General features: G+C 46.4%; 1 protein-coding gene across 2 annotated transcripts in view; it reads right to left on the reverse strand.

The window, feature by feature from the left end:
- The window catches only part of sepsecs (Sep (O-phosphoserine) tRNA:Sec (selenocysteine) tRNA synthase), an 88,752-nt gene that overhangs the window by 30,859 nt on the left and 44,212 nt on the right, over nucleotides 1–13,681 (reverse strand). The window contains exons 9-10 of one of the 2 annotated variants that reach the window (XM_033026430.1): nucleotides 12,016–12,145; nucleotides 9,671–9,762 (exon numbers count right to left, since the gene is read on the reverse strand). The exons of the other annotated variant lie outside the window; for it this stretch is intronic. Of the exons in view, the coding sequence (XP_032882321.1) occupies nucleotides 9,671–9,762; nucleotides 12,016–12,145 (222 nt within the window). The remainder of the gene's footprint in view (nucleotides 1–9,670; nucleotides 9,763–12,015; nucleotides 12,146–13,681) is intronic. 2 annotated transcript variants of the gene reach the window in all.

Consider the following 13,681-nt stretch of genomic DNA (forward strand, 5'->3'; position numbering starts at 1 on the left):
TCAAGAATTGTCCTTGTTTTAATAATCAAGTTGTACTGTTGTAAAATATTATGTAAAATGTTATAAAGGAGCATGCAAAAGCGGCAAATAAAATACTGTACGTTTTTGCAGTAAAGAAAACCTTTTTTTAGCAAATGTTTTGTCTGTTGATTTGATTGCCTGTTACTGTTAGACTGTGTTAGTGTGTGCAGTGCACCTTTAATGGTCCTCCTGACCTAACAACACATCACATCAATTTCAACATGGAATAGTGATGTGAATACAATTTGCATCATGAAAATTGAAGGCAAACTAAATGGTGCATTTACATTATTTTGACCACTTTCAAACTCCTATTTTACTGTCATACTATTATAACAAATTCTAGTTCCATGACGACTCATAAACAAGATCACAAATCACATTTTGAATTCTCAAACATAATGTGATTGTGAATAATTGCAGCTGCCAAGTTTCATATTTTGATGGCTGAAAATCTGTATTTTGTTGGGGAAATCGGTATTTCTCACATAAATGCAATAGAACGTACTACACAGAAACTGGATTTTTGAAAATCAGTATTTTGATGCAACCTCATGTATTCTCAAATATCAGTATGGAATAATGAAAATCAGTACTACTGAATTGTGAAACCAATTTTGAAAAGTGAATTTATAATTCTTGATTTTGATTCCATAACATATAAAAATATATAACATAACATAAATTTCACAATTCATCATATAGTTTACCAAACAATCAAACATGCTGGCATGATGCTGCATAATCATTCAGGTGCTCCTGGTAAATGTCACATAAAGGTGAGTAGCATGGTATGTACAATTTTTAAAAATCACCCAGTGTTACTATTGTTGAGCCATGCTGACTAGCATGACTGCAATGAGTTCTTAGTTCACTGTCACTTAGCACTTAGGCATGATGCTGCAATATCATTCAGGTGCTCCTGAATGTATATTGCCATTTACCACTACTTCTACTAATGCAAGGGGATTAATTGGCCTTAGCCTATATGCCATCCCTGGTTCCACGAATATAGCACCTCAGACCAGTTTATCTAGCATGGCAGTCCTCAGTTTGTCAAAGCATGTGTCGTTCCGCAGTACACTGATGTAGGTGGCCCTACTTCTACCTCTTCTTGCAGTGCCCTGTTTGGTCTTCCAAAGTGTGACTTTATCTTTAATGGCAGTCCTCAGTTTGTTTACACTGTCCAAGGTCTGTGAGATTCCGCAGCTAGTACACTGATGTAGGTGGCCCGACCTTTACCTCTCTTGCAGTGCCCTGTTTGGGCTCCCAAAGTGTGAGGGGATTAACAGACAGTTCAGGGTTCCTCTCACAGACTTTGGCAATACTCTTGGCAGACATAAATCACATTTTCCAGTTCAATTTTCCGAGAATGTAATTGTGCAAACCTAGTCATCACTTTGTCCAAGTCATGGGCAAAGTCATAGTGAATGTGCATTAAGGCGAGTGCAGACAGCCTGTCATTGCTCATGGAAGTCCTGGTGTAGTGATGCAGGCGACGGACACTCGTGGCAGGCCGCCATATATTGCCATTTAGCCATGATTCATGTTTTCCAGTTCCATTTTCCAAAATGTAACTGCACAAACCTAGTCACCACTTTGACCTAGTTATGGGCAAAGTCAAAGTGAATGTGGATTAATGCGATTTGAGACAGCCTGTCATTGCTCATGGAAGTCCTGGTCTTTGCTTCTTCGCTGATGTGAAAACGTGTTTGTCCTCGTTGGCTGGATTTTGATCCAGCCAACAACATGCCGAGCGAGATCGCGCCCACTGTAAGCATGCTGCCCGAGGTGAGCGTCTCTCTGCTGCTCAGGCTCCTGACCAAAGGTCCGGGCTACCTCCACAGTCAAATGGAGGGGGACAGGCAGAGTGCCGTGGATAGACTGGATGTCAACAAGGCCAAGTACTTGAAGAGCCAGACGGCGAGGGGGTGCAAAGTGGAGCCCAATGGTTTGGACAGCTCTGCCTCTGAGGAAGGCAGCAGCGGCGGCAGCGAGGCCAGCAGCAACACGAAGACTTACATGGCCTCCGGCAGCCCCCAGCACAGCGGGCAGCTGGGGCTTCCGCCTGACATTGTGCGTCGCTCCAGCTCCAAGAGGCAGCTCAAGCCCGACTCGCTGGTCATGTACCGGCAGAAGTGCGAGTTCGTGCGGGGAACGGCGGCTGCTGCCCGGCTCTAACGGCCGGGGCGACAAGCAGCAGGGGCCGGCAACGGGAGCAGCAATGTTGGAAGGGGGAGAATTAGCAGCGGGTACAGAGGTTGCAGAACCCCAGGGTGCACAAGTAACCACACCAGCAGCACTCCAGGGAGAAACAGCACCCTCGCCAGCAACACCCCATGGTGAACAAGTAACTACACCAGCAGCACCCAAGGGTGCACAAGTAACCACTCCAGTAGGATCCCAGGAAGCACCAGTCGCCACGCCAGCAGCATCCCAGGGTGCACAAGTAACCGTGCCAGCTGCGCCACGAGAAGCAGCAGCCGGTCGCCCCAAGGAGCCGCTCAAGCGGCGGGTTGGTGAAGGCGGATTACGGCCCTCGCACACCGACCTCAGCTGCCGCTTCTCCCGAGCCTGCTCGGGCTTGGACAGTTCCTTCGAGCACTGTGGACCCGAGGTCGAGGTGATCGAGAACCTGGCCAGGATTAAGTTTGCCGCTGACGCCGACTTCGAAAACATTGTCCTCAAGTTTCGCAGCATGAAAGGACTGTCCCACATGAGCGACATTTTCGGCGACAGCCTGAAAAGTGGTTGTCACGTCGTGGTCGGGTCATGACGCAGCGTGATGCTTGGCATGTATTGACGCACGGAGACTCCCTGTCGCCCCTGGATTTTGGAATGTTCAAAATCCAGGGGCGACATCTGGGTGTCTCATCATGTTGTGCGCCCTGTAACACACTGACGTATGCTGTCCTGCGGGTGAAGACCGGTTGGGGTTAGGGACCACAGATGGGCTGTAAAATATTCTTCCTTCAATGCATGGATTTTAAACATCTATATTACTAAAAGTAAGATCTTGACCACTTCCTGTTTTTCTGTTTCATGATTTTAGAAAAAACGGCTGTGATTTTTGACCAGCTTACTCAGAGTCCCCCTCCGCTGCGCAGGACAAGAGGATTTTTCCCATCGATGAAACATAAAAAAGTTATTAATGTTTTTAAAATGTTGACATTCTCTCTGCCGCCCCTGCTGGTGGGAGGGGGAGGGACTATACAACCCGGAAATGTTGTGCCTCAGTCAGTCTTTGCAAGATGGGGGAAGTGAGAGAGTCACGTCTCTCAGTCTGAGCTGTGAATAACACTGAACTCATGTCTACTACACTGTGAGTGTGGTTTTACTGACCTTGAGTGCCCTTAAAGTGGTTTGAAAATAAAAATGTGGTTGGGTTGAAGTAAAAGCACTGCAAATGGTTGGTGGGGCTTGAGTTGAAGTAAAAGCATTGCAAATGGTTGGTGGGGCTTGGGTTGAAGTAAAAAGACTGCAAATGGTTGGTGGCGTTTTGGGTTGAAGTAAAAAGCACTGCAAATGGTTGGTGGGGGTTTGGGTTGAGGTAAAAAGCACTGCAAATGGTTGGTGGCATTTTGGGTTGAAGTAAAAAGCACTGCAAATGGTTGGTGGGGGTTTGGGTTGAAGTAAAAAGCACTGCAAATGGTTGGTGGGGGATTGGGTTGAAGTAAAAAGCACTGCAAATGGTTGGTGGGGGTTTGGATTGAAGTAAAAAGCACTGCAAATGGTTGGTGGTCTAAACTTGACAATTTCCTGTTTGCACTGTATATTGATTTTAAATAAAACGCCACCACTTATGGCTGTGATTTTTGGCCATCTTGCTCAGTCCCCCTCTGCTCATCAGGTGCAGAGGATTCTTCCCATCAATGAAAAATATGAGTGTTATTAGTGTTTAAAAAATGTTGAGAATCTCTCTCTTGTCAATCACGCCATGAAGGCCACACCATTTCCGGTGAGAGGCGGGAGGGATTATAAAATCCGGAAGTGTGGGTGTGGCTCAGTCTCTGCATGATGGGGGAGGGAGAGGTCACGACTCCGTCTGAGCTGTGAATCAACTGAACACACTGAATGTCTACTGAATTGTGAGTGTGGTATTTTGAGTGGTTTTATGGTGGTTTCACCCTGCTTGAAATGGTATGAAACTGCATTTGAATTTGGTGGCCTTGCACCCTGCTTGAAGTGGTATGAAACTGCACTTGAATTTGGTGGCCTTGCACCCTGCTTGGTGGTATGAAACTGCATTTGAATTTGGTGGCCTTGCATACCCTGCTTGAAGTGGTATGAAACTGCACTTGAATTTGATGGCCTTGCACCCTGCTTGAAGTGGTCGGAAACTGCACTTGAATTCGGTGGCCTTGCACCCTGCTTGAAGTGGTAGCAAACTGCACCTGAATTTGGTGGCCTTGCACCCTGCTTGAAATGATAGGAAAATGGATTTGAATTTGGTTGCCTTGCACCGCGCTTGAAATGGAATTTCAAGGAATAGCTGTGAGTCAACTGCCAGCCCACCAGCCCGTGAATGAGCTGCCAGCACATCAGGCTTGAGGGACTGAGCTGCCACCCCAAGAATCCATTTGGCCCACAATGTCCATACTAGCCCTCTGGAGAGCAGTCCCTTCAGCCCACAACATCCATACCAGCGCTCCAGAAAGCCCCTCCCCGACAGGCCACCAATATTGGAATTGGTGGAGAGGTGGAATATTGCGTTGGGGGACCAGCCCTCCCGTGTGAACATGGGACCCAACGGGTCCCACTCAGTCTAGTTAATATATTAAAATTAATACAATAAAATCAATTGTGCAAATGGAAAGATGTCTTTCCAGTGTTATTTACAGATGTATTGGTCCCCTTCCAGATCCAATCACCATCTCTAACTTTTCACAGGGATGCAGTGAGTGTAGACCGAACTCCCCTCTCACCTCCACCCCCCTCTTCCCTCCTCCCGCCCCAATCCCTCCTTCTCCACTTCAATCCTTTCTTTTCCCAAATCATCCCGCGGGTCGGATTGGACCCTTCGCAGGTAGTTTAACACCCCCGATATAAAACAAACAGATTCCCCCTCCCCGCAACGCAATATTCCACAGCTCCACTCACCCAAACTAAGCCCGGGGCGTCGAGGCGATGCAGTAAAAATGGTGGCGATCTGATCCCGCCCACTGCGCTGGCGTGGAGAGAAGGCGTCATTTTGCGTCGCTACTGCGTCATCAGTTTCCCCCCAACTGCACAGGCGCGGATGGCTGCAAATATTTTTTTCCCAAATCATCCCGTGGGCCGGAACGAGAATTTCCCGAATTTAGTGTAAATTTCTTCAAAGTGGAAACACTGATTGCACTCCAATTTATTTTTTTTATCTCTGGATTTTTTTAACTCTGGGCAAAAAAAGGGGGTTCGACCACACCCATCGCACCCCCCCTTCGGACGGCCACGTTATGTCACCAGCAAACTCAGAAATGTAGTATTTGATCCCCTCAACTTTAAATTCATTCAGTAAAGATAAAAAAACAATGGAGAGGTGCCGCCTTGGAATCCTCGGGAAGATGAAGCCTCACTGCACCTTGCTCTCCTTGGTTCACAATACCACCCAATAGGATTCAGGAGCCTCCTTTGACAGGCAGAGTGCACCTCAGGGATGTTGAACTAACCAGTTAATGGGCAACATTGGAAAAGATCGAACCTCAGATATTGTACACCTCTAACCTCAAAATGAAATAATAACTTGTCGATCCTTGCAAAATATATCACCCAAAACATACATAGAAAATAGGTGCAGGAGTAGGCCATTCGGTCCGTCGAGCCTGCACCGCCATTCAATATGATCATGGCTGATCATCCAACTCAGTATCCTGTACCTGCCTTCTCTCCATACCCCCTGATCCCTTTAGCCACAAGGGCCACATCTACCTCCCTCTTAAATATAGCCAATAAACTGGCTTCAACTACCTTCTGTGGCAGAGAATTCCAGAGATTCACCACTCTCTGTGTGAAAAATGTTTTCCTCATCTCGGTCCTAAAAGATATCCCCCTTATCCTTAAACTGTGACCCCTTGTTCTGGACTTCCCCAACATCGGGAACAATCTTCCTGCATCTAGCCTGTCCAACCCCTTAAGAGTTTTGTAAGTTTCTATAAGATCCCCCCTCAATCTTCTAAATTCTAGCGAGTACAAGCCGAGTCTATCCAGTCTTTCTTCATATGAAAGTCCTGACATCCCAGGAATCAGTCTGGTGAACCTTCTCTGTACTCCCTCTATGGCAAGAATGTCTTTCCTCAGATTAGGAGACCAAAACTGTACGCAATACTCCGGGTGTGGTCTCACCAAGACCCTGTACAACTGCAGTAGAACCTCCCTGCTCCTATACTCAAATCCTTTTGCTATGAATGCTAACATACCATTCGCTTTCTTCACTGCCTGCTGCACCTGCATGCCTACTTTCAATGACTGGTGTACTATGACACCCAGGTCTCGTTGCATCTCCCCCTTTCCTAATCGGCCACCATTCAGATAATAGTCTACTTTCCTGTTTTTGCCACCAAAGTGGATAACCTCACATTTATCCACATTATACTGCATCTGCCATGCATTTGCCCACTCACCCAGCCTATCCAAGTCACCTTGCAGCCTCCTAGCATCTTCCTCACAGCTACCACTGCCCCCCAGCTTCGTGTCATCCGCAAACTTGGAGATGTTGCATTCAATTCCCTCGTCCAAATCATTAATATATATTGTAAATAGCTGGGGTCCCAGCACTGAGCCTTGCGGTACCCCACTAGTCACTGCCTGCCATTGTGAAAAGGACCCGTTTACTCCTACTCTTTGCTTCCTGTCTGCCAGCCAGTTCTCTATCCACATCAATACTGAACGCCCAATACTGTGTGCTTTAAGTTTGTATACTAATCTCTTATGTGGGACCTTGTCGAAAGCCTTCTGAAAGTCCAGATATAACACATCCACTGGTTCTCCCTTATCCTCTCTACTAGTTACATCCTCGAAAAATTCTATAACATTCGTCACTTGGATAGGCTGGGTGAGTGGGCAAATGTTTGGCAGATGCAGTATAATGTTGATGCAGTATAATGGATCCTGGTGGCGGCGCGACTCGTTGCAGCGGCTCCTACAGCCTGTCTGTCTTTTTTTTTATTTTTTGTCTAGTTAAATGTAGTGTTTGGTGTTTTTTAATACTGGTTTTTAAATGTGTATATGTGGGGGGCGGGGGGGGGGGGGAAACTGTTTGAAATCTCTTCCCTGTTCGGGAGACCCGACCTTTTCCCTGTCGGGTCTCCGTTGTCGTTGGGGCCTAGCACCGTGGAGCGGCCGCCAACCTGAACGACCCGGGGGCTCGGGAGACTGCGGAGGTGCGGACTACTCACCATCGTGGGGCTGGCCGACCTCGGCGCGTGGGGAGCGGCGGTGACTCGCTGCTGCGACTCGACTCCTGGGGCTCGGAGGCTCCAGCAACGCAGCCGCAGGTCCGGTGGACTGGGACATCGGGAGCTCGCGGGTCCGGGGGGATAGAGAGACCGCTTCCCAGAGCTCCCGCAACGCGACTTCTCCAGCCCGTGTCGCGGGGTTGGAACGACCCGGAGCGGGGAAGTACATCACCCGGCACGGCTTCGTGGCCGTGGGACATTACAGCGCCCGCCGGGGGCTCCAACTTCGAGACTTCTAGACCGGGAGCGGGGCCGTAAATCGCCCGGCACGGCCTAAAATGGCCGTGGGACTTATCATCGCCCGCCTGGGGCTTGGACATCGGGAGAGACATGGAGAGCAGGGGAGAGAAAAGACTTTTGCCTTCCATCACAGTGGGTTCACTGTGATGGATGTTTGTGTGAACTTAATTGTGTGTATGTCTGTAGGACATTGTTTTTGTTTGTATGGCTGTGGAAACAAAATTTCGTTTGAGTCTCACTGGGGCTCATATGACAATAAAATTTGTATTATGTATTATTGTATTATTGTAAATGTGAGGTTATCCATTTTGGTGGCAAAAACAGGAAAGCAGACTATTATCTAAATGGTGGCCGACTAGGAAAAGGGGAGATGCAGCGAGACCTGGGTGTCATGGTACACCAGTCATTGAAAGTGGGCATGCAGGTGCAGCAGGCAGTGAAGAAAGCGAATGGTATGTTAGCTTTCATAGCAAAAGGATTTGAGTATAGGAGCAGGGAGGTTCTACTGCAGTTGTACAGGGTCTTGGTGAGACCACACCTGGAGTATTGCGTACAGTTTTGGTCTCCAAATCTGAGGAAGGACATTATTGCCATAGAGGGAGTGCAGAGAAGGTTCACCAGACTGATTCCTGGGATGTCAGGACTGTCTTATGAAGAAAGACTGGATAGACTTGGTTTATACTCTCTAGAATTTAGGAGATTGAGAGGGGATCTTATAGAAACTTACAAAATTCTTAAGGGGTTGGACAGGCTAGATGCAAGAAGATTGCTCCCGATGTTGGGGAAGTCCAGGACAAGGGGTCACAGCTTAAGGATAAGGGGGAAATCCTTTAAAACTGAGATGAGAAGAACTTTTTTCACACAGAGAGTGGTGAATCTCTGGAACTCCCTGCCACAGAGGGTAGTCGAGGCCAGTTCATTGGCTATATTTAAGAGGGAGTTAGATGTGGCCCTTGTGGCTAAGGGGATCAGAGGGTATGGAGAGAAGGCAGGTACGGGATACTGAGTTGGATGATCAGCCATGATCATATTGAATGGCTCGAAGGGCCGAATGGCCTACTCCTGCACCTAATTTCTATGTTTCTATGTTTCTATGTCAGACATGATTTACCTTTCATAAATCCATGCTGACTTTGTCCAATGATTTCACCACTTTCCAAATGTGCTGCTATCCCATCTTTAATAACTGATTCTAGCAGTTTCCCCATTACCGATGTTAGACTAACTGGTCTGTAATTACCCATTTTCTCTCTCCCTCCCTTTTTAAAAAGTGGGGTTACATTAGCTACCCTCCAATCCTCAGGAACTACTTCAGAATCTAAAGAGGTTTGAAAAATTATCACTAATGCATCCACTATTTCTGGGGCTACTTCCTTAAGTACTCTGGGATGCAGCCTATCTGGCCCTGGGGATTTATCGGCCTTTAATCCATTCAATTTACCTAACACCACTTCCCGGCTAACCTGGATTTCACTCAGCTCCTCCATCTCATTTGACCCCTGGTCCCCTGCTATTTCCGGCAGATTATTTATGTCTTCCTTGGTGAAGACAGAACCAAAGTAATTATTCAATTGGTCTGCCATGTCCTTGTTCCCCATGATCAATTCACCTGTTTCTGACTGCAAGGGACCTACCTTTGTTTTAACTAATCTTTTTCTCTTCACATATCTATAAAAACTTTTGCAGTCAGTTTTTATGTTCCCTGCCAGTTTTCTTTCATAATCTATTTTCCCTTTCCTAATTAAGCCCCTTGTCCTCCTCTGCTGGACTGAATTTCTTCCAGTCCTCTGGTAGGCTGCTTTTTCTGGCTAATTTGCACAAATGTAGAAACCATGCCTTAACAGAGCAAACAATAAAATAAAAGCAATAATTTATAACAGGTTGATCATCCATATACGGCACTGAAATAACAAATTGGTTATCAAAGAGAGTGGAATGACAACGTAGGCATCTGTCCTGGGACACCATAAACTCACCTTTCTCTCTTTCAAGAGGCGCTTGTATCCATTCACACCAAGTGACAGCAAGGTTATGAGAGTATCCACTGAGGGTGAAGCTGAAGCTCGGCCTAGGAATATTAATTGGAAATATTTTTTGTGCTTAATTTAACCGCTTCTAAACAACATGCAGAAAATGGTACCCGGACGGGACGCCGAAGGATGAGAAGCCGAAGCCAAGATGCGGAACGGACATCGCGTCGAAAGGCCATGACGCCGAACGGACATGACGCCGAAAAGACACGACGCCGAAAGGAAATGACGTTGAACGGGCATGAAGTTGAAAATTTATGATGCTGAACGGACATGAAGCCGAAATGATAAATAGGTATGAAACACTTTTAAAAATCTATATTTGCTGCAGGAATTGTACCTTGTTACATTTTAAAATAGTAAAATTGTGCACCTTGTACGTCTCCGGGGACGGGATTGGTCCGACATCTTTTCAGTCATCAACAAGGGTCAGCGATTGGTCCAGACCCCCGTGTCTATCACATCACTGCCTCTGTGGCAATCGCAGTAGCTTGGAGTCACTGTCACCATTTTATAAACGCAAGCTCAATCACCCCCCCCCCCCCCGCCACCATCCCGTCTCCCCCTGCCAGTGATGTGATGGACGCGGGGGTCTGGACCAATTGCTGACCTTTGTCGATGACTGACAAGGTGTCGGACCAATCCCGTTCCCATAGAGATCATATCTGTTCGGCGTCATGTCCGTTCAGCGTCATGGCTTTTCGACGTCATGTCCGTTAAGCAGCTTTTCGACGTCATGTCCGTTTGGCATCATGTCTGTTCGACATCATGTTCGTTCGGCATATTGGCTTTTCGACGTCATGTCCGTTCGGTGTCTTGGCTTCGGCTTCTTGGCTTCGGCTTCTCGTCCATCGGCGTCCTGTCCGCACACGGCAGAAAGTATTCATCACCAGAACTTCAGTAGAGGCAACAAGCTTCACAGACCAGACCAATAAAAATCAAAATTCATCTTCTAGTAAGAGTCAGCTGATCTAAAGCTGATCTGGATGGCCAGAGACCCAGATGTTATCTTCATCCAGACTGCTCATCTGTATTCTGCAGTGTGGAAGTATTGAATGCATGGGTGTTGGATGTAGGTGTATCTGATCTACGCACCATATCCGGAAGCTGTTCCTCATCACCTTGAACTGAGGAATATACTTCACATCTGGCCCCTCAGCTTTATACCATTTCTTTGAATGGGTCACCAAGGCGGATGGCAAAGGTAGGTGGAGGTGAGCAGACACAAGGAACTGCAGATGCTGGAACCTTGCGTAGAACACACAGTGCTGGAGTAACACCGTGGGCCAAACAGCATCTCTGTAGAACATAGATAGGTGACATTTTGGGTCAGGACCCTTCATCAGGCTCAAGAAGGTCCCCAACCCAAAACGTTGCCCATCCAAGTTGTCAACAGATACCAAACCTACAAAGTTACTGCAGCACTTTGTGTTCTAGGTGGAGGCGTGGGTTTTTAACCATTAATATTAATATTTAAAATTAATTACATAAATTAGATGCATTTCATAGACGTTTTAAAAAATAATCATATGAAATGTATAAAACGGTCTCATCTAGCCATGGCAGCAACATCACTAAGAGATCAGGACTGGCATTTTTGTAAAAGGCATGGTTGTGGGATCAATACCAGTAGGATAACTTGAGAATAATTGGGCCCATTGTACAATATTCAAGGCATAACTTAAAACATAAGAATACAATTTAGAGCAGGGTGGGGCTCTGCCAATCACTCTCCATAATTATTGTGGAGACTACACAGAAACAAAATAGAATGAACTGTTCATTTGCTTTGGACTACTCACTGATGTTACAGAAAAAAAGCAGGAGAACAGAACGGACATTTGATAAGATGTCTATGAATTTTTTTTTTAAATGCCATTCCATCATACAATTTCCAACATGCCTTCCAAAGGGTTCTTTGGAACAGGAAAGAAGGTAAACTTATTCTGAGCTAAAAGTTTTATTTTAAATGGCAACATGAAAATAACGTAAACCCTTTTCATTTCCATTTACGATGATTATTATTAATTTTTAATAGTACTTAAGTATTCTTGTTGTTGCTCATTTCATCAGAATAGACAACAGTAAAACATGTATTTCCTCAAGGAACTCTGAACTCAATCTTATGAGTTCTGAATATATATTATATACTTAATCCATGTTCAGAGCCCTAAATCAAATTGAGATCAAGGAGCCTTAACGAGAATTTACAAAAGTGGATTTCCTCAACCAATCTGGAAATAAATAAAAGCTGGCCTTGCAGTAATTCTCATTATTATAACTGTAATTACCTGGGTACATTTTGCTGATTTCTTGTATGAAGATATCATCAAAACCAGCAACTATAGCGCCACCCACAGGAACCATGAAGTTCTTGTCCAAGCTTTGCACAAAGGCATCTATTCGGCCAACGCGGGCTGCCTAATTAAAGAAGAAACCAAAGTTAAGGCTGAAAGAAAACAAAATTCCAAAGTAACATTTAAATGTATCCGATTGGAATCTGAACCCTTCTGTTATATGTAGGAAGGAACTGCAGATGCTGGTTTTAACCGAAGATAGACATAAAAAGCTGGAGTAACTCAACGGGACAGGCAGCATCTCTGGAGAGAAGGAATGGGTGACGTTTCAGGTCACCCATTCCTTCTCTCCAGAGATACATTCTGTCCCGCTGAGTTACTCCAACTTATTGTGTCCCTCCTGTTATATCGTATATTAATTTAAATAACTCTTTGGTATTTTAAAGCGTTTTTATTTTTATAGAATACTAGACCAAGGGGGACCCGTTGGGTCCCATCCCTTCAACACATGGTTGCGGGAGGGCAGCCTGCGGCATCACACACACTAACCACCCCCGCACACACACACTAACCTTCCCCCCCTTAATATTATTCATTCGCAGGCGCGGCTAGAGAGGGAGGGAGGGGGGTAGAGAGATGGAGGGTAGTAGAGAGGGAGAGGTGAGGGGGTAGAGAGGGAGGGGGATTGAGAGAGGGAGGGGGGTAGAGTTTGAGGGGTGGGGGGGTGCACGTGGCGCCACAGGGGAGGGCTGGTTCCCGAACGCAATTACCACTCACCCATAGGTCCCAATACTCACCACTCCCTAGAGAGGGAGGGGGGCAGAGAGGAAGGGGGGCAGAGAGGGGGGGGGGGGAAGAGGGGTAGGGAGGGGGAAGGGGTAGGGAGTGATGCTGAGGGGGAGAAGGTATAGGCAGCACCTACCCAGGCCATAGAGCAGCACCAGGGCTTGGGAGGCTGCGGCGGACGTGGACTCGAGGGAGGCCACCGGAGAGCGTCGACCCGAGGACCCTGAGCGAGGTGGCGGGCGGGCATCGAGCCGAGGACCGCGAGTTCGGCCGCTCCAGTTAAGGCCCCGATTTCATCTCCGGGCTCCCCCTCCCTCTCTGCCCCCTCCCCTCTCTGCCCCCCCCCCACCCCTCGCTCAGCAGCAGCAGCAATGACAATATGTTAGATGACCAGACTCGCATGTACACCAACCATGTAATGTCTGTATAAAGCAATTGGTACAGCTACACGTTTATCATATTGTTCACAGTGTACTATGTTTACATATTCCGTTGTGCTGCAGCAAGTAAGAATTTCATTGTCCTATCTGGGACATATGACAATAAAACACCTGACAATTTAGTTCCTACAAATAGTGTTCAGTAACCTTTATCACACGGTTTAATCAATGAAAAAGGTGAGAAGGGATAGTTGTGGGGGAGAATCAATTAAAGTAATTAATATCACGTGATGAGATTGGAAATAAAAGGGGATATAATCAAATAATTAATTATTTTAAAGATGAATTTTATAAAATGTAGAATTGGTGCAATGCAGATTTCATCAAGATGAACGATAGGAGGACAGACAATGAAACACTTTCAATTTCAGGAAGCCAGTGCCAAAATTAAAAGCTCCTAGGTATGGTCTTGGCAAAGATTAATGTACATTTCC

The sequence above is a fragment of the Amblyraja radiata genome, chromosome 1, assembly GCF_010909765.2.
Source record: "Amblyraja radiata isolate CabotCenter1 chromosome 1, sAmbRad1.1.pri, whole genome shotgun sequence".
Classification (NCBI taxonomy): Eukaryota; Metazoa; Chordata; class Chondrichthyes; order Rajiformes; family Rajidae; genus Amblyraja; species Amblyraja radiata.